This window comes from Mastigoproctus giganteus, chromosome 1 (genome assembly GCF_048544385.1).
Source record: "Mastigoproctus giganteus isolate SK-2022 chromosome 1, ASM4854438v1, whole genome shotgun sequence".
Classification (NCBI taxonomy): Eukaryota; Metazoa; Arthropoda; class Arachnida; order Uropygi; family Thelyphonidae; genus Mastigoproctus; species Mastigoproctus giganteus.
The window spans coordinates 65,854,472-65,876,170 of record NC_143575.1 but is presented as its reverse complement, the minus strand read 5'-3'; the positions used below and the strand labels follow the sequence as shown (position 1 = coordinate 65,876,170).

At 40.5% G+C, this 21,699-nt stretch overlaps 1 protein-coding gene across 2 annotated transcripts in view; it reads right to left on the bottom strand.

The window, feature by feature from the left end:
- Positions 1-14,023: 14,023 nt before the first annotated feature.
- Positions 14,024-21,699, bottom strand: part of LOC150090863 (proclotting enzyme-like) — a 129,055-nt gene continuing 121,379 nt past the window's right edge. For both annotated transcript variants that reach the window (XM_090380400.1, XM_090380394.1), the window contains exon 8: positions 14,024-14,269. In XM_090380400.1, the coding sequence (XP_090236526.1) occupies positions 14,102-14,269 (168 nt within the window). In that variant the 3' untranslated portion in view covers positions 14,024-14,101. The remainder of the gene's footprint in view (positions 14,270-21,699) is intronic.

Below are 21,699 nucleotides of genomic sequence, written 5' to 3'. Positions count from 1 at the left end.
CATTTATCACAACCCTCTGCTTCCTGCCCTGAAGCCATCTTTCTATCCATCTAAGGATTTTCCCAGTGATTCCAACCTGTTCCAGCTTATAAAGCAACCGCTCATGTGGGACTGAGTCAAAAGCTTTGCTGAAATCTAAATAAACAATGTCGAAATTATTCCCTAAATCCAGCTCGTGAGTGACCCTTTCGAAATAGCGAACCAATTTGTTAAACATGATTTTCCCTTTACAAAACCATGCTGAGTATCCTTGAGCATTTCAATTCGATCCAAATGATCCTGAATTCCACCCTTGTTCATTGCCTCCATGATTTTCCCTACCACTGAAGTCAGACTGACAGGTCGATAATTTCCAACTTCACTTTTAGAGCAACCCTTATGTATGGGAGATACATTTGCACTTTTCCAATCCAAGGGAATCTCCCCAGAGTCTAGTGATGCTCGCATAATTAGCCTCAATGGTTCAATGCACTCGCTTGCCGCCTCTCTTAAGATTATAGGGTATATTCCATCAACTCCAGGAGCCTTACTGGTCTGTAGGCTCAAAAGTTTTTTCATTAAATAATCTTGCGAAATTTCAATATCATTAATTACATATTTTTTAACTTCGCTCCCACAATTTCCCATTGCCACAAAAGGCTTTTCATTTGTAAATATCGATGCAAAATAACTGTTGAGTTCATCTGCAACGGCAGCTGGTGTATTTATTACTATCCCCTTTCCCTTACGTAAAGGTCCGATCTGGTTTGTCCTGCTCTTCTTGGCATTTATATATGTGAAGAATTCTTTATCCCCCCTCTTTGCTCTGTTTGCTAGTGATTTCTCATAAACTGCCTTTGCCTGTCGAACCTTTTCTGTGGCTCTATTACACATCACCTTGTAGCTGTTATAGGCTTCAGTACTTTTTATTGCTCTGTAACCTTTTCCTGCTCAAGTAATGCGGCAACTTCACTATTCATCCAACTTGGAACCCTTCTCGTGGAGTATTTTTTAATGGTATATACGCATTCAAGGCATCTGTGATTAATGTTTTAAAAGCGTACCACAGTTCAATTGTATTCATTCTCTGCGCGATATCTACCCAGTTAATAGAGGCCATGTACTACCTTAAGGCATCGTAATTTCCTTTTCTGAAATTAAAACCCATTCCTTTGCCTTTTACTTCTGCTACCTCTCTCTCGTCATCATCCACCGTAGAACTCCGTGATCACTTCCTGCTACTGGTTCCTCTGCTGTCAGCCCTGTTATGTCATCTGATTCATGGGTGATGATGAGGTCTAGGATATTCTTTTCTCTAGTACTTTCCCTGACATGTTGATACAAATAACAGTCGTCTAGTTGATTTAAAAATTTTGTTCCCCAAGTCGACTTTCCTTCCCATTTACTCCAATCATTTAGAGGCTAATTGAAATCACCCATAATAAGGCATTGACGTTTACTTGCCCATTCCATTTGCATGTAGAGGCTTTTGTCATAATCTTCACAATCACCTGGTCTGTAGATTACTCCTACTCGCATTATACCTTTGTTTCCAACTATCTCACACCATACAGACTCTATACTAGCATGTGAAATGTCTGAATCCGGGAAAGCTATTGTCGCACTCAGGCTGCTTCTGATAAGAAGCATTACCCCACCACCCCTTCTATCTAACCTATCCTTCCTAAATACATTATACAAGCCGTACTGAAACTCATCATCGCCAATTTCCGGGTGGCACCACGTCTCTGTAAGCCCTATTATGTCCGCATTACTTGTTTTAACTAGCAGTTCGAATTCGCTCATTTTATTGATGACACTTCTAACGTTACTGTATAAACAATTAAGATTTACTGTTCTTGTATATTTAACAACCCTAACACAACCCTTGAAGTTTTTTAGGCTCTCTTCCCTGATATTAGCTACCCGCTCACGTGAAACGTCTTTGCCCCCAGAACATCTAGATAATACGTCCAGTTGGGGTAACAGATAAGAACTCTTAAGGTATGTGCAAGAGTTACATTGACCAATATTATCAGATAAACGCGTGTCAGTATTACCCACATCCCCCCTAACTAGCAGTTTCCCTGAACCTTTAAGGTATCCTCAGTAATACTGGCAAAAACGTTTGCGCCACCTTTGTTTAAGTGTATCCCGTCTCTACAAAACAAATTCCTGCTACCTACAAGTGTGGGCCATGCTGATAGAAATTTACCCCCTAAAGCCTTGCAGATTCCTTCAAGTCTTGAGTTAATCCACAAGGCTCTTAACATATAATCCCTCCTATCGTGTCTGGGCAGAATTGCAGACACATTGACATTATGGACATATGTATGCATATTATGCATAAATATAAATATACCGATTTGTTTGTAACATATACACATATGTTGCAAATATTAAATTAAAAAAAATTTATGTACCCCCCCGAAGTTTAATCCCCCCTGTGCATGTACACCCCAGTGCAAACATGGATTCAATGCTGCTTGTACGTACCTTTAATCTCCCGGAACGGGTTGTATTTGCCTTGTGAACTACAAGGCAAATACAGCCCGCTTCAATTGTAGTCATATAAATATGACTACAATTGAACTATACTCCTATAACTTGTACATGAAAAGTACAGGAGTGAATATAATTATATTTCAATTAACATTGAAAAGCCTCGAAACTCCTTACATCGATCACAAAGAAAAGAATCCCCAGGTGAGGTAGGATTAGTCACCAGGTCGACCTTGGAAAACATTCCACAGTTTCCACAACGGATTAAATTATGACTCACCCGTAAATCGCCATCTGCTATTTCCGTGTGAGTCACGATATCCTGGGACGTGTTTAAGGCAGATCTCGTAACTACCATTATAAAATTAAATAAATATCAATGAAAGTAACTTTAAAAAATTATATCTATAATATTATTAAAATCAAACAGTTACAGGAAAACCTATAACAAAATAATCCAACAATATCTAAATAAATCAAATATTTAAAAGCACTATCCAAAAGTTAACCACTTAAATGAGGAGCCCTGTCTAAGCGCGTCCGCCCACCTCTAGGTCTAGGTTTATCTAGGTCATGTATCATTATACAGGGCCCTTTTTCCCTAGGCGGTTCGGCAAGAAGCCCCGACGAGGATATTTTGGGTTTTTTTAATATCCCCTGTATGTCTTGTTCTGTTTCAGTTTGAATGATCACGCCAACATTTCTCGTTTTCCTGATGGATCTTATTTTCGTGTGTTTAAAGTCGTCCTTTAGATTGCCCATGTTGGTCTGTTTAACTGCTTCACTAGACTTGTGTTTCCAGTGCAGTTAGTTTCAGTACTACCAGGTGGGGGTCTGGTTAGTAGGGTTTTCTTCTGCCCCGTTTTTGGGCATCCTGTGTCAGTATTCACACTTGTGGTATTTATGTTGTTCTTCAGCGCCTGTGAGATATGAGAACGCGCTGTGGCATTTGGAGAACCTCTAGCTTGGCTTCCGCAATCTCTTTTTCAAGTTGCGTATGGACTAACATCGTCTCCATCTTCATGGAGACTATCTCTGCCCTAAGGACCGCTGAAACCCTGTTTGTTTGCTCCTTGAACAAGCTCTCTAATGCCGTTCGCAGGGCAATGGACTGTTCCAAGGCCGTGCCCGGCGGTAATGTCGAGTCTAACAGGGTGCCCTGCGATTTGTCATTGAGATATAAGTTTAGGGTTATATTTTCTATTGGAATTTTATTTAAAATTGAATAGAAATCATGACTCAGACCAGAGCAGCAAAGCAAAAGGCTCAAACTAATAAGAGTGCTGTGGCTCAGGGGAGAACTGAAGGGGGGCGGTTGTCCTCTGAATCACAGCCTTTTGAAATGCATTGCTTGTTTGATGTTTAAGGAACAATCAGGAATGGGACATGATATTGCCAAGGGAAATATCTTGTAAACAGAAAATTGAATAGTGCAGTTTTCCACAAGTGTGTGGAAAAGAGTAAGTGGGAGAAATAGGCTGTTGATCGGCTGGTCTTCCTGTAGAATAAAGGAAATATTCCCTATAACTCAATGTTATAAATGTCTTATGTATGGCCATGTAGCGAAATACTGCAAGAAGGAGATGAGTTGTGGTCATTGTGGTGAGGCTGGCCACTCTTAAATATTGTAATAATAAAAATAAGGAGCCGAGCTGTTGCAACTGTAAAAGGAATCGTGTGGAGGTGGGCCATGTAGCCGTAGATAAATTATGTCCAGAATATAAGAAAGCACTTGAGATTTATAAAAAGAAAGTCAACTATGGGTAGACAACTTAAAACATTACAACTCAATACCCAAAGAGCTAAAAGTGTGGCTTCTCAAGTGCATTTCTTAATGGAGAGAGACGATGTTGCTGTGGCTTTACTCCAAGAACCTTATGCTGTTCGAGGTCAGGTGAAATATTATTCACAAAATTACACAGAGTACTGAGTGAGGGAGAGTCACCTAATACCGCAATCGTAATTAGAATACCAGACATAGTGGTGACCAAAGTGTCAACCCTATGCAACGAAAATGCGATATGCTGTGAATTGATAGGTGAATTTGGAAGAATTTACCTGGTAACTCTCTATTGCCGACACTCTGAGAATATCGAGCCTGACATTGAATACTTAGAAAAAGTGCATAAGCTATTGGGTATACATGGAATGGTCATAGCACTCGACTCAAACTCCAACTCACCGCTCTGGGGAGATGAAAATTTCGATGAAAGAGGAATGCTGCTAGAGGAATATATAGCCTTTACTGGAATGGAGATACTAAATGTTCTAGGACATCCGTTAACATTTCATACGGTGCATGGCCATTCCTATATCGATTTCACTCTTGCAACAGGGGCTGTTAGAAACAAGATAAACAATTGGAAAATGGATGAAAGCTATACCTCAAGTGATCGTAACGCTATCTTATTTGCCGTAGAGTATCGAGACTATCGAAGAGAATGGAATGTTCTTGAATTATATTCGACTGAAAAAGCTATATGGCCAAGATTCAATGAAAAGTATAGGGAATTAACTAACTGTGAATTGGGAAGAACTAGAGATCGATGACTATTCCACATACTTACAGAAGTGCTTGTTCAATCCTGTAACCACAGCATGAAGAAGATGTGCATTCCGGCTAGACCAGTGTTTTGGTGGACCGAAGAATTGTCCAGACAATTCTTCGGTCAAAGACATCAACACTTGGGAAATCTAGATATTGCTATTGAATACGTAATATTACACCAGGAAAAGAGAAGGCTTTATGTATGGGCAATAAATGAAGCTAAGAGTACTCATTGAAAAAATTATGTTGAAGAGCTAGGATCCAGAGACCAATGGGTACTATATATAAAATTTTAAATTCCAAGAAAAATATTAACTTGGCAAAAATAACAACTACTGTTGGATCTGAGGATGACCAAACATTAGGATGGAGTGAAACTGTGAGCAGGATACTTGGCGACCTTTTTCCAAGTTTAGACCAAGATGAAAATTATCAGGGAATGGATCTGATGTCAGAAAATCAAGAGTGCCTCTTGGAAGAGGAAGAGCTTGATTTTTTTGTTCAGGAAGTTGAGTCCGCTATTGCTCAGGCAAAGGATGGTAAGTCTTCAGGCCTAGATAAAGTTAAAGTAGTAGTGCTGAAGAAAGCTTTTGCACTGACACACAAATCTTTGTGACTTTGTACAATAAGTGCCTAAGACGAGGTGTTTTTCCTAAGAGTTGGAAGACTGCATACGTGAAGTTACTAATTAAAGGAACAGACAGATTGTTAAATGAAACTGGCGCATACCTACCTATTACTCTTCTCTCTGTACTAGGGAAAGCTTATGAAAGGCTGGTGGTAAACCGGTTTATGATTATTTATCAAAATAAGTCTATATCCTCAGAAAACCAGTATGGTTTCAAGAAAGGAAAAGGTACAGAGGATGCAAGCATATAGACTTACTAGAACTGTTGAGGAGAGTAGTGAAAGGTTGTGCTAGGTGTTTTCATTGACTTCCGTGGTGCGTTCGATAGACTCTGGTGGGAAGGCATCTTGTCTAGAATAAGGAAAATAGGCTGTACTATGACAATGTACAAAGTTATGAAGAACTACTTCAAAGAAAGAAAAGTAATTGTTAAAAATTAAAAATAGATATGAACTAATAGAACAAGAAATGTATAGGGGTTGTCCCCAGGGCTCGGTGATGGGGCCCCTTTGTTTGGAATATAGTGTTTGACACCTTCCTTGAGCAGGAAATTGAAAGAATAAACTGCATCGCATATGCTGATGATCTGGCTATGTTGGTATATGGAGGGTCACGATCTCAGTTGGAAAGTAGAGCAGGATATGCTTTGAATTTATTGAGTGAATGGAGCCGCCATAATAAACTGGAAATCTCAATCGGTAAAACAGTACAGATGCTCCTTAAAGGTAGGCTGAGCATGAATCATCCACCTACCTTGCGGCTGAATGGGGATCCTGTTAGGTATGTCAGGATGACTAAGTACTTGGGCCTCCATTTGGAAGAAAGACTATTTTATATTGAACATGCTAAATATATTAAAAATAAAACAAGGCTTCTGTATGCCAAGCTCCGAAGAGTTGTTAGGTCTGATTGGGGCATTAAGGGACATTCTTTGACACTATTATATAATTGTCTCTTTGTTCCGATCATGACTTATGCTTCTGGGGCTTGGGTTCACAGGGCTGGAACTGTGATGATCCAACAGCACCTAACCCAGGCACAAAGAATCGCATTATTGGGAGTCACCAGGGCATGCCGGACGGTTTCCTCTGAAGCTGTGCAGGTAATTTCTGGAAGAATGCCAGCCTACTATGAAGTATTGTTAAAAGGCTTAATGTTCTATACAAAGAACAATGTCAGGAAAGAAGTTCTGGGCATAACATCTTGCCCGGACATAGAACATACATATTCTAGAACTGACATTAGAAATGAAAAGAGCAGAGTACTGAATGAGATCAAAAACCAGTGGTAAAACATATGGGGCTGCTCAAACAAAGGAAGACAAACATATCTGTTCCTTCCTGAGATCGATATTGTGGACCCTAAGAAAAAGCCATGGCTGCAGTTTGGGTTAACTGCAACATTTTTGTTAACTGGCCATGGGCTTAAGCTTAGGCTCTTTGAGTTGGGCTTAAAAGAGTCAGGACTCTGCATATGCAGTGAGGAAGAAACCTCTAAACATATAATGTTGGAGTGCGTCTTGTATACTGACATTAGATCTAAATTGGAAAGATCAGTTGGTTTTTTGGATGAAGTAAGGCTAAGTGTCTTGTTCATAAAGAAAGTACAGTTTGCTTACTTTAATGAATTTATAAAGGAAGTGTATAAAAGAAGAAAAATGTTTGATAGTAGAAATCCACCTCCAAGTGGCAGGGATGGAAACTGAGTTGATCAGGGTTGTTTAATTGCTAACAATGTTAGCAAATCCATCCTTCCTCAGAACAGGCTAAGTGATAGGAAATTTTTAAATTGTGTGTTATGTATTGTAAAGTTTTTAAAGATTTTAAAATTTTAACCTCAAATTCAGAACCAATTAAAGTTAAAGATTTTAACCACGGATGTGCAAATAGCACAGGTATTGGGTATGTTCGGGGTCTGACGGCACCTGGGATTTCTCCCATCTCCGTGTATGTTCTCTGTATCGGGCAAGCCAGAGATTTAAAAGTGTGTGGGATATGTACTATGTAGTTTGTTGTGCCCATTGTTCGGCCGGCCTGTTAGCCGCCGGGCCCCCTAGTGAGACCCGACGTTACCAATATTTGTACTCTGGCTGGTCTTGCCACTTACTTTCCTGGGGTGGCTAGGACAAAAAAAAAATAAAATCTAGGTTGATATTAGTGATACTTAACAAGTTAGTATTAATAGTATGCCACGTGGGGCTGTGCGGTGAAAATGAGTTTTAAAAACCAAATAGGTTCGGGCAAGAATTTTGATGTTCTCTTTTGATTTTGAAATGTAGGGCTAAACGCTGTGTAAGACAAAAGTTGGGGGATGAAGACTGGGGGGGAAGAAATTGGAAATAAGGGGCCGACAGAGTAGATGGCTCCTTATTAGTAGTAGTAGCACAGGTAAAGTAAAACTGTAAAGTATAAAGTGTGTTCGTGTCAAACGGCACCATGGGTTTCCCCCGTCTCCGCGTGGTTTTCTTTGTGGGTGTAAGAGATCACTGTTAAGGCCAGAGATTTAAAAGTGTATGGATTTGGAAGTATTCTGTTGTGTACGTTGTTCTTCTGGCCATTTAGCCGCTAGACCCATGGAGGCAGACCAGGTACACCCAGCATAATTATTTACTCTGGCAGGCCCTGCCACCTAATTTCCTGAGATTTCAGTGGCTAGGGCCTAAAAAAAAAATAAATAAATAAAATAAAATAAAAAAATAAAAAATTAAAAAAAAATAATAAATAAAATAAAAATAATAATAATAACTCGATTTTAAGGGGTAGTTTGCTAATGAGGTTAAGTTTCGGAATTGATGCACGATTTGGCTATTATAATTTGGAAGTTTATTTAAATTTTTGTTGTGTGGGGCGTACACTGTGATGTATAGAAAGAGTGGGGGAAAGACTGAAGACTGGAGGGGAAAGACGGAAGTATGAGACCAATAGGGTAGACGACCCCAGATATCAGTGTGGCATGCCCATGCCGCACCAGGAGAAGTAAACGGGTGGACGATGGGGAGGGGACGGTCCCGGCCCCTACCCCCCCGCCAGGATATGGAGAGAAAGCGGGCCAGACTAGGTGTCCAACCCAGATCGCCAAAAGGCGAGGCAACAGCGTAGCTGCGGTCACAGTCATGGTTTTTGGATGTTCAGTTCAGTGTCACTTCAGGTAGGTCACAGTCTTGATTCAGTCTCACTTGTCTCGTGTTTGTCTTATGGGGTCAGGAAGAGGAGTGATGATTCTGTTCAGTTTGTAGTACTGCTTTGATGTCAATTCAGGTAGTCATATTCGTTGAGAGCATCAGTCCTGGCCATTTGCACCAGGTCATGAATGGAGAGTTATCTTTGTTGGTAATTTCCTCTGATCGGTTGTAGTCATGCGGTATGTTCATACTGTAGTCTTGAATGTTTCCTCCTTGGTTAGTTTCAATGGAGTTCTTCTATTCAGATGTTTCCATATTGTTGCGGATAGCGATTTCCGTTCTCCTTCTGTTAAAGATGTCCTGGGCGTAGCGTTCAGCGAACGCGGTGTACTCTTGGTGGAATCAGGTATTTCAATGGAAGTGCTTGCCGGGTGGGCAAAGTGCCTGCCTGGCAACCTAAAGGTCGCGGGTTCGAATCCCGCCTCGGGCTTGGATCAGCGTAGCGCAAAAACCTTGGAAGGTGCATTATGGCCACAGAAGCCGATGCGCCAACAACTGAAAAAAATATATAAAATAAAATATATATACAGTAGTGCTTATGTGGACAAAGTTGTGCAAGCCCGTGTTATACCTAGGAGGAAAACTCTCTGAGCTGACAATACTTGATTTTTAACTACGCTACATTAATCGTCCCTAATATACCAAGCTCCAGGGGCATAATTAAATGGGAATAAATAAGCATTCGTACATTGTGGGCATATCACCGGTTTCTTTGAATTTTGTCATTATTTTGTACAACCTGTTTTGGGAAGGTGTTCCTCTTCTTAAGCCTTTTAAACACTAGTATTCTCTAAGTGCAGCCATACAACATTTCTGTTGTTCCGGTAAAACTTTTTTATTAAAAAAAAAAAAAAAAAAAAAAAACACTGTTTCTTTATGCCATTTTGAGATCTGTTCACCTCATTTACCAATCCTGTTTTTAAATCTTCCCAGAAGTCACGTGATAAGATTATACTGGTATTCCTGGCGTACATACAAGGGCGCCTCCGTAGCCAGGTGGGCAGGAGCAGGAGTGCATAGCACACGCATCTTGATTAGACCGGGGTTCGAGCCCGTGACCACCGAATACGGAGGATGCGGAGTCAGGGAATGACCACCGCATATCCCCGGAGCAATATGGCCTCAGTTGCTAATGCTCCTAAAAAAAACCAAAAAAACCTGGCGTACATAGAGCCACTTTCCCTTGGTGGCAGTTTTTGGAAATAATATGGTTTGTACTTTCCATTTCAGCATGCGTAGAATAGTGTCCATTGTAAATTTCATCCTTCTGCAATGAACGTTTTTCCACCTATGCCAACTATGTGTACTGTATTACCAAAACTTTGTTTGCTAATGGTATTACATCTGCCCACGTGAAGAAGGCAGTTTTATTTTCCTTGCCCCCCAAAAAAGAAGTACGCCATCCATTGCTGATTCCAGTTTTAAAATAAAATTGTCTTAATTTTCGAGTGATGGTAACAATTAATCTTAAATTTACTAAAATACAGTTTTCTTTATTTGATTTTTGTGACTTGATGTCGTGTCTAAATTTCTTTTTTAAATATTGGTGCAACATGTCTGCTTGCCGATGATTTTTTTATGCAAGGCCTCATATTAGTTATTTCTATAAAACAAGAGTGGTCTTCTTTACGCAACCTTCCACTTCCCTAATTAGGGTATATTGTTTCGGTATTGTTGGTACCTTGTCATATAAGGTAACTTTGGGTATTTCTCCACATTAGTCTTCCGATTAGGTAATTTGAAAAATTCCAGCGCATATTTCAAGTACAAGGTTACACAGTATTATGACATCATACAAATATTGGTTTTATTTCTTAATACTACTCAATTCTAAAAGGAAGTTGAAAAAGCACAGGTTACTATTTCCGTAACACCGGAAATACTTTTATAAAATTTCAGCGGATGTTACATCAGTTATTAATCGTCATGACTGTTCATTTGAAAATAATTTCAATAATAGCATCTTAATCGACTGTTACATGTTGGGTAAAATTCTTCACGACTATTACGTAGTTATAATCGATGCATATGAACAAATAGGGTTTAAAACACTGCTATGATATTCCAGCTAAGGATAAGTATATTTTTCTGAGAAAGCATTCTGTATGGATTGTTTTGATTTGACTTTTGCGTTTCCCAATTAAATCGATTAATTAAATTAATTAATCGATTTAATTGCTTAGACCTAAATATTTTCACATGCTTGTCGGTCAACAGTTTTTATAACTATATATTGCTTATTTTTTATGTAAAATCAAGGTCTTAGAAATGCTTTTCTTTCTGTGGCTATTGTTCATTAAAATCCAAAAAAAGTGTGTTGTGCTTATCTGTTCCAAAAAAGGTGCATTTTGCAAGAAATTTAAACAACTTTCTTTTTCTCCTTCCCATTATGCACTTTGCATACCGAGTTAATAAAAGTAAACAACATATCACAAATGTATGTGTTTCACTTGCTATACTAGGCAAAGACAACGATCATCACCTGTGTTTCTCACAGTTTATGTATCATTATAAACTGTCATTACATAGTGACATCGAAATTCTTCTATTTATCTGGATAAAAAATGCATTCAACAAAATAATACCCCCAAATTATCCAATGTGCACCAATTTAGTGGATAAAGTTTGTTAAGGAGCTCGAATAGAGGGTTGCCCAGAACCCAGTATATAATTCAATGGTATTATTCTCCTCGATTTGTGGAAGCAGTTATTGTTTAAGAAAATTTGGTCACAGGAAAGAACACTTCTCAACTGGAAGTTTTTCCAGATCTTTGGAGCAAACCAAAACTAAGCTTCTTAAACACTTATTTTTATTGTTATCCAGATATTTTCCCCGTTGTACACTGTAAGGATTCTCAATGTGGTGCCAACTGAGGTATGACGTGGCGTCCATCACAGGAACGTTCCGAAATATTCTCGCCTGCGAGAGAAATCGTCCGCTTAAATATGTTAATAACACTTGGCATTATATAAATAGTTTATAATTTCTTATTCGATTCAGTTTCCGCTGTACTTCGGTAAATTTATTGGTATATATAAAAAAAAAAAAAAAAAGCAGCTTTATCAAGATTTCAAGCATAATGTAACGTTCGCGTAACGCTGTCCCTTGAACTTTCGTTGGAATCTTTCTGAAATTATGATTTTACCAGCCTCTCCTTCCCTTCCAAAATGCGTTGCGTGCCGAATGGAGGTGAAACATGGATTTTTCAGACAGGTTGTTTTGTATGTATAATTTTTTATCCTATTTTTTTCATATCGGAAGGTGAGCTACAAGTGACGCGCGTGCCGTGGATTGCCACCTCTAGTTTAGATCATATTTTGTGATACTAGTACAAAATACTTGTTCCTAATTAGTGATTCGCCGATTACTAATTACCGTGATGAAATTTCCGTTGATATGCACAAATGAAAAAAAAAAATAATAAAAATAAAATACACTATTAAAAATAACTATTATCTTTCGGAATATACTGCGACACTTAAGCGTCGCTGGTTTCTGAAACCTTCGTTAATTTTACTGTTCTGCAATTTCGAAATTTGTGAACCGAAGTTCGTTTGTAACGTGAGAAATCTTGATAAATATTCTACCTCATTTATATATCGTTGGTAAGTAGAGGGTAATTATAAAGTTCCTTCCTACTTTTAAATATTGATTTTAAAAACAGTTTTGCATTGTAATCCGTATATATGGATTTTTTTAAAACAAAAATGGTTCGAAATTTGATCGCCAAGGGCTACTCGATTTATTGATTTATTCACGCTAATAAACAGATTAGCTTCTGTAGCTTAAGTTAAGTAACCAAATTCAGACAAGTTCATTTTAAAACGTTGCCTAAAGATAAAGCACTTTTATTTAAACTTTAACTTTATTACTATATTATAGAATGGCGACGGTATTACGACCCTCAGAACGTACAAAAGACAGAAAAATACGTCAAGCCCCCCCCCCCTTGTTCTAGAAGTCTTAAATATTGTAAAGCGATTCAAAGAATGCCACTTTACTCCTAAGCCTAGAAGTGGTCTTCGTCAGCATCACAAGAAATTATCCATAGAATTACGGAGGTACAACAACAACCCAATCAGATTCGTGGCGATTATCTAGTACTCGTCGAGCACCTTGTGTAACTGGTATTCCCTTGAGTATCAACCATTCGGCGGCTAAAAAAAGTCAGAGTTAGGATAAAACGTTTTTAATGAGGCAACTGGAGGCATCTTCATTAAAACTTTATAAAGTTTTAGTTATCAAGTTTAAATCCTGTACCTCGGCTAATATCCATTCTTCTGATCTTGTAGCCCTTATGTTGAAGTGTTTCAAGTAAATATTGCCATAAGTAACAGGGCTTCTTTGAACCACTTGATGAAACACGTCTTGTGGTTAGTAATTTAAGTAATGTAACTCACTGAAATATTTGATGGTTAATGTGGAGCATTTCGTTGCCGAAGACTGAACCCTGTTCTCCAATACCGAGCTCTCAGCGCAATTTCCAATGGTAAATATGTTTAATTGCATGAAGCGGGTGATTGTCAAAGTAATAATGAAACATTTTCAATTAGACACTTTTATTATACCACATTCGAAAAATATTTAGCATGTTTTGTTTTGTTTTTTTTATCGATGAAAGGATTTGAAATGTAAAAGAAATAAATAAACACGCTACATTTTGTTAAACGTAAAAGAATTTTAAACAAATTAGAAATAATGAAAGGAAAATGGACATGAATGCTACAATTTACAGTTTATATGAGTTTAATTCGATAAACAATACCTTTAAAACTTAGTTTAATATGTAATAAAAAGCTGCAATGCAATATTAGCACATTTAGATTTCTGCGATTTTTTTTAAGCAATCGAAGTTCATGACAATTTGCACTGTATATTTTGTAATTGTTTAACACAGCTAATATAAAGTATCAAGAACTATAGCACTGGAAGCTTACAGTACTTAATGCAAATATTCATTTAAATTAATAATGCTGATGATGATATATTAACAAATATGACCCGAAAAAATAAGCAATTTTTTTAGCAACACGAAATAAACGAATTTTGTTACGAAATAAAAAAAAAAAAAAAATAAGGGTATTTTGTAGCATGAAAATCTCCTATATAAAATAATGCGCGCTGCTGTGAAGTCGAAGACTCAAGAACTTTTATAATTAAAATTGCTAGTTATAATCTAATCACAGCTTGGTTATGACTATGATTATGTGTCGTAGTAATAACCAGGCTGACTCTATTCAGATGGATGCGTTGAAAGAGTTTTTAAGATAAGTTTCGGCTGATCCAATCTAGAAATTCGGTAACCCTTGTGTACACACCAGGATATCCTGGCTCACCACACAGTCTTCCAAAAGAGGCAATTCCAACTTGATAATACCGGTTCACTCCAGTCTCGTTCCGGGCTATTACGAGGGGTCCGCCAGAGTCTCCCTGAAATGAAAATATTAATTTATGTAAATAAGTGTCTGGTACTCGCCTTCATCAAATGAATATTGCACACATAAAATATACAGCACATATAAAAATAGCCATAGTCATAAATTCGTCACAAAACCCTTTCTGTAATTTTAGAATTAACGAAGGCCGAATTCTGGTATAATCAGCTAATAAAATAAAACTACCTACAGTATGTGTTTCTCTTCACATAAGTATTGATCCGGCAGCCTTTGAATTTTCTCGAGCCAGAAGCAATCTATTACAATTAACAAGCTGCCTTTCTTATACATGCTAATACTGTAATAGCTATATATATATATATATATATATATATATATATATATATATATATATATATATATAAAACGCTTAGTTATGCTGCCCAAATTTTCCAACTGCTAATAGTTGCCAGCACCCGTTCTCGCGGTTCATCTCGCATGACCACCATACTGGGCATTCTTTATTCATTTTTGTACTAACGTTTTTCGACTGAAGAAAAGCAACCTATGCCTGAAAGCTATCGATGTATGTTTATTTTATCTGTCTTCAGTTTTAATAAACCGTTCTAAGTTTTAAGAAGTGTAAAAATGGCTGAACAGTGTATAAGAACTTTGAGAAAACGTAGCAGAAATAAGACGGGCGAAACGCCGCAGACAAATCAAATAGAAGTACCGGACGCTAATAATCAACAAGCTGTAATTAATGTGGAAGAGCACGACAAGTGCAAAGTGTCTTAGTTGTCTGACGGCACCAGGGGTTCCCCCATCTCCGTGTTATGGTGCTCTGTTTGTGTAGCACAGAACTCTGAAGGCTAGAGATTTAAAAAGTGTGTGGGGAGTGGAAGGATGTGTAGTGTTGTGTACTGTTGTTCTTTTGACCATTTAGCCGTTGGGCTCCTGTTGGGACCCACCATTACCACACTTGGCTCCGGGGAGGCAGGTCAGCTACCCAGTAGATTTTATTTTGTATTCTGGCAAGCCCTGCCACCTAGTTTCCGAAGATTTCAGTGGCAAGGGCCTATGTGAAAAAAAAGGGGGGGGGGGGGATTAACGCTAGAATAATAAAAGGCCGAGGTAGATTTATGTAAGCGCGGTTTAAATTTGGACGTTATTAATTGATAAATTATGTGGGGTGTACACTGCGAGTTGGAGTAGGGAGAGACTGAAGGCTGGGGGGAAAGACAGAGGTATGGGGACGATAGAGAAGGCAACCCCAGAAAGTCAGTGAGGCAGGCCCATGCCTCACCAGATGTAAATCGAGGGCAGCAGGGTGGAGGAGACAGGAACCCTTCCCCCCGGCCAGGGAGGAGAGTAAAAGAAAACCAGACTAGAGTGCTCGGTTTGATTGTCAATGTGGCTTGTAGCAGAGAAGCTGCTGATGTCTACAATGTCTGGGTTTGGAGTCTTGCGTTTGGATTCAGGTCCCGGTTGAACTTGCCTGCATATTCAGTTGCAGATATTAGCCCGATGGAACTTGGATGAAGGAAGTGAATTTCAGTTCGTTTGAGCTTCGATGAGATTGGCGGTTGATGCTACTGGAGAGGGGTGCCCAGAATCTGTCTCAAGTTATTGGTCTTGGAAGAGCATGACATAGGAAATATGTGTTACAGCTGTGAGTATTGAAATGCAAGATATTGGGGACATGAGTTAAACACATCGAATAAATACACTAAATGCTGTCATGATGGAAAGGTTTCACTTGACCCACTGTTTGAGACACATACTCTACTAGGACAGCTACTTACATGGTATACACGTGAAGCAAATAACTACAGAGAACATATACGGAGTACAACTCAGCAATGGTGTTCGCATAAATGGGCGCAGAGATTAAATCACCGCCTGGAAATGGTCCATACCGTTTTAGAATACATTGCCAGATTTACCATTTGGTCTCGCCGCTATATCCAAACGAGGAAAATAGGCCAGGATATGGACAACTTTATATTTTCGATTCTGCTGAAGCAACAACAAAACGGCTTGAAAAACAATCAAACGGAGGGTGTATGGCCGAAGTAATGCAACAATTGGACGAGATGCTGCGACAAGTTAACCCATTTGCTGAGTCATATAAACAAATGCATAAAATAATCCAGGCCAATCCAACAATGAATGTGCACATGTCATTTATAGAAGATCCGGACTTAGATAAGAGACGATATAATGCACCTACATCCGAAACGGAGATTGCTGCAATATTTGTTGAAGACGGGGAACCACCTGCAAATAGAGACATATGCATATATCCCACAGGTGACTGCTGTAGAATTATATCACCGCTAAACAAGAATGGTGAAGACTGAAGGATCTAGATTAAACTATTTTCGCCATAATCAGAAAGAAGGCGTATGTTACGCCTTCTTTTTGATTATGACAGAATTTTCTGAAAACTAAAGAACACTCGGCGTGACGTATAAACAAAATTTTACGCACGGCAGATGCCACTTCAGAAAATTTTTGTATCCTCTATAAGGCCAAAAACTATCACCGCAAACCAGGCGCTTGCTGCCCTGCAACAATGGACCAGCCAAAATAATCTGACAATATCCCCAACAACAACGGGGCACTGCACATCAGGAGGCCAGCCGAAATAAAAATCCAAGGGATCACAATTAAATTAACAACAGAGTTAAAGTATCTTGGCGTCATCCTGGACAAGGACTTATCTTTTACCTCCCCCCACATTAACTACAACCGGAACAAAGTTAGAAGATATTCTTCTCTCTTCGCGAGAATAACTCGCAAAGACTGGGGCCTAAAAAGAATACAATGATATAAACCAGTAAAAAGTATTTAATAGATAACACAATAAAATACAATAGAAGCTTTCGAGACAGTTGCGTCTCTTTATCAACTAATTTTACTAAATTTTTTGAATACAACGGATATAGCCATGCGTGCAGTGAGGCGCGTTATTCGTTCAAGCTGCTTTCCTATTGTTGTCACACGGACATGCGCTGTTTTACTTCACTGCTTGTCGACTTGTAAAACTGTTGGCTCTAGGATGGGGTGCAATCTCATGCCTTTGCAGCGGTTTATGGCCTTCGGATTGTTCAATATGGCAAGTGACTCTAGCCATAGGCAGTGGCGAAAGTGTCGTGAGTGGGCTATTATTTCGCAGTCACGTTTGGGATTGAGATCGTGGTGGGTGGCCCAGAAATGCTCCGCGACTGCGGACTGGTCCGTCTCAGCAAGGCGGATTGCTTTCTCATGCTCCTTAAGGCGATCTTGAAGACGTCTTGATGTCTCACCGATGTAGCAGCTGTTACAGTCTCTGCAGGTGATGCGGTATATTACATTGCTGCGTAAGAGAGACGTGACAGGGGTCTTCACACTGGAGATAAGAGAACGTAGGTTTCTGCAGGGTTACTGTACGCATTTGATGCGGTAATCTCTGAGGATTCTTGAGATTAGTCCTGACACGCCTGGATAGTATGGAATGTAGGCGGTTGGTGTATTGTCCTGGTTTGGGGGTCTTGGGTTTTTTTTTTTTTTTTTTGTTTGGTAATTGTTGGCGCATCAGCTTCTGTGGCTATAATGCACCTCTCAAGGTTTTTGCAGTACTTTGATCCAAGCCCGAGGTGGAGTTCGAACCCGCGACCTTTAGGTTGCCAGGCATGCACTTTACCCACCCGGCTAGCCCGGTCGGCTCGGGGATCTTGGGTGGGCTGCGAGTTCCTGTGCTTGTAATAGGCACCTGTCTAGCACGTGGGTTGGATAGCCACATTTGGTTAGGTCTGCCTTCACACGAGAGATCTCTCTGCGTCTAATTGCACCAGTGCTGGAATGGCTCCAAGCCTTGGAGAACAGAGTGCGATCAGTGCTGTTGAGATGACTGGGTGCATGGCCGGATCTGTAGTTTGTAAATTGTACGCACCACATAGGTTTACGGTATACCGAAGTCTCTAGACGTGGGCCTACGCGCTGCACTAAGACATCCAGGAACGGGAGTGACTCGTTGACTTCTAACTCTATGGTAAACTGGATGAAATTAGATAGGGAATTCAGGTGTTCTAGTAATGCTGTTTCAGAGCCACGTGAGATTACAGTGAAAATATCGTCAACGTATCTGCACCATGTTGTAATAGGCACAGGTGGGTTCAGGAGTATCTGTTCTCCAAATCTTCCATGGCGATGTTGGCTACTACGGAACTAACAGAGGCACCCATAGCAGAGCCATGCACCTGTTGGTAGACTGAATCCTGAACAATGAAGATGCTGCTTGATAAACATAGGTTGAGGGCGGTACAGATGTCATCGGTCGATAGTGATGTTCTGGTTGAGAGGCTTAAGTCGTTCTCGAGGAGCCTCCTTGCGCAGTGTACGGCCTGTTGGACGGGAATTGAAGTAAATAATGAAACCACATCAAACGATGCCATGACGGTGTTGTCAGGAATTCATCCACCTCATTAAAGGTCTTTAATGAGGTGGATGAATTCACCGCTATTTTTGACGGTGTGTGTGATATTTCCAACAAGAGGTGATAGGAGGCGCGCACTATACTTATACAGCTCATACGTTGGAGCATTGCAGCAGGATACTATAGATCTGAGGGGAACACCTAGTTTATGGATTTTTGACAATCAATAGAACTGTGGTAGTTGCAGCCAGTGGCATGCTGAAGACTTCGGTATACCGTAAACCTATGTGGTGCGGACAATTTACAAACTACAGATCCGGCCATGCACCCAGTCATCTCAACAGCACTGACCGCACTCTATTCTCCAGGGCTTATAACCATTCCAGCACTGATGCAATTAGACGCAGCGAGATCTCTCGTGTGAAGGCAGACCTAACCAAATGTGGCTATCCAACCCACATGCTACACAGGTGCCTATTACAAGCACAGGAACTTTCAGCCCACCCAAGACCCCCGAACCAGGCAATACACCAACCGCCTACATTCCAGGCGTGTCAGGACTGATCTCAAGAATCCTCAGAGATTACCTCATCAAATGCGTACAGTAACTCTGCAGAAATCTATGTTCTCTTATCTCCAATGTGAAGACCCCTGTCACACCTCTCTTACGCAGCAATATAATATACCGCATCACCTGCAGAGACTGTAACAGCTGCTACATCGGTGAGACATCAAGACGTCTTCAAGATCGCCTTAAGGAGCATGAGAAAGCAATCCGCCTTGCTGAGACGGACCAGTCCGCAGTCGCGGAGCATTTCTGGGCCACCCACCACGATCTCAATCCCAAACGTGACTGCGAAATAATAGCCCACTCACGACACTTTCGCCACTGCCTATGGCTAGAGTCACTTGCCATATTGAACAATCCGAAGGCCATAAACCGCTGCAAAGGCATGAGATTGCACCCCATCCTAGAGACAACAGTTTTACAAGTCGACAAGCAGTGAAGTAAAACAGCGCATGTCCGTGTGACATGCGCTGTGACAACAATAGGAAATGTTCCTAGTGTGACAACAATAGGAAAGCAGCTTGAACGAATAACGCGCCTCACTGCACGCACGGCTATATCCGTTGTATTCAAAAAATTTAGTAAAATTAGTTGATAAAGAGACGCAACTGTCTCGAAAGCTTCTATTGTATTTTATTGTGTTATGTATTAAATATGTTTTACTGGTTTATATCATTGTATTCTTTTTAACCATAGACCTCAGTACACCAGGCCCATTTGTCATAAGACTGGGGTCTGATAAAAAAAAAACTATTATATTTAGGCCACCCGAATAATTAAATTCATCTGTCGTGCTGTGTCTTAAGTCTGTTAATTGCGTGTGTTCATGGTCGATTTGTCTGTATGCTGGACGAAAAACCCCAGTTTTCTGGGGGTAAAAACCTAGCTATCTACGCCTGAGACCCACTAACTCAGTCACGGAGTGAAAAAAGCCCATTAAAATTTCTCGCGTCATCGACGGGATTCGAACCGAAGCTTTTCCACCCGGTGTGGGGAGGACGGTGACGATATGGGGCCTGAGAAAGAAGACCCTCTCCCTCTTCCACAAAACAGTCTTCCTGCCAGTCATCCTATATGCATCGGGAGCCTGGTATCCAAAAGCAATAACCGCAACAAACAGAAGAAAGTTAGAAACTACGCAACGATACATTCTGCTCACTATATCCAGAGTGTGCAATACAGTCAGCACCCACGCACTCCAGGTCGTCATGGGCGCCCTTCCTCTGGACTTGGAAGTCGTTCGTTGTGGAATCCTTTGCCATCTCTCTCCAAAGGACAAACTGCCACTTGCCTGAACTTTACGATAGACCTCACAAATGACACCAAATAGAAAAAAGGAGAATTACCCAGCACCTCCAACAAACTTGGCAAACACGATGGGAAAATTCACCAAAGGGTGCAATCACCAGAAAATTCGGGCCAAAAATACACTCTGTATATCCAGTTTATTGGCACTGGCTCTCACCAGGACTATTAACCACTTGCTTGCTCACTGACCATGGTGACATCAGACAGAAACTAGCAGACTTTGGGCTAAGCGATACACCCCTATGCCACTGTGAACAAACAGAAACGTGGGAGCATCTGATGCACTACTGTAATCTATATGACGATCTACGCTGCCGTCTAATTAGAGAAACCCAGTACATGCTACTAAATCAGGAGGACCGTGTACTGGAAGAATAACACAGTTATAAGGCCTTAACAATTTTGCGAAAGACCTCTTCGGCAGAAGAAGGACCTTCCCTGTGCCGCAACCAAGGCAACAGCAAACAACGTAACCATCGTTTCCTCATCGGACCTAGAGAGCATTTTGCTCACACAGATTTAAGACTCAATGACTGGAACTGACCACACCCCAAGAAACTAGAATACTGAAGAGACAGATCCAAAGACGAAACTTTTCCGGAACTTGGAACTCATGGGCCAGTAAACTGGAAAAGATACCATCACATGGACACCCGGAAATGCCAGCCACCCAAGACGGATCGGCTCCCCAGTAATCGCCTAAATGCTGACCTGACGTCCTGAGACATAACGTGATCTCCGGCACCAATCATGGAGAGACTACATCTCACAAATGGCAGTAGCACAGAAAGACAGATCAGCTGGCGTTAGTGTCAGTACCTGCCATGCATCGCCACCTTGGATGAGACAAGTTGCTGACTAGCTGCTGCGGTGGCATTTTGGCGATCTGAGCCGGCTCCCTTGCCGTGTGCACCATTTTCTTCCCACCCCGGCGAGGTGGGGAGGCGACGTCCTCCCTGTCTCCTCCCCCACTCTCCACCCCTCCTTTTCCCTCTGGTGGGGCATGGGCATGCCCCACTGATTTTCGCCCCACGTCAAAATTTAGTCCGAACCAAAACTTTTTCGCCAAATATTCGACCTCATTTTCATGCTCAGCGTCATCCTGTTGCAATCGAATTTAAACTGCGCTCGTGCGGTTTTTTTTTTTTTTTTTTTGGTCCTAGCCACTGAAATCTCAGGAAACTGGGTG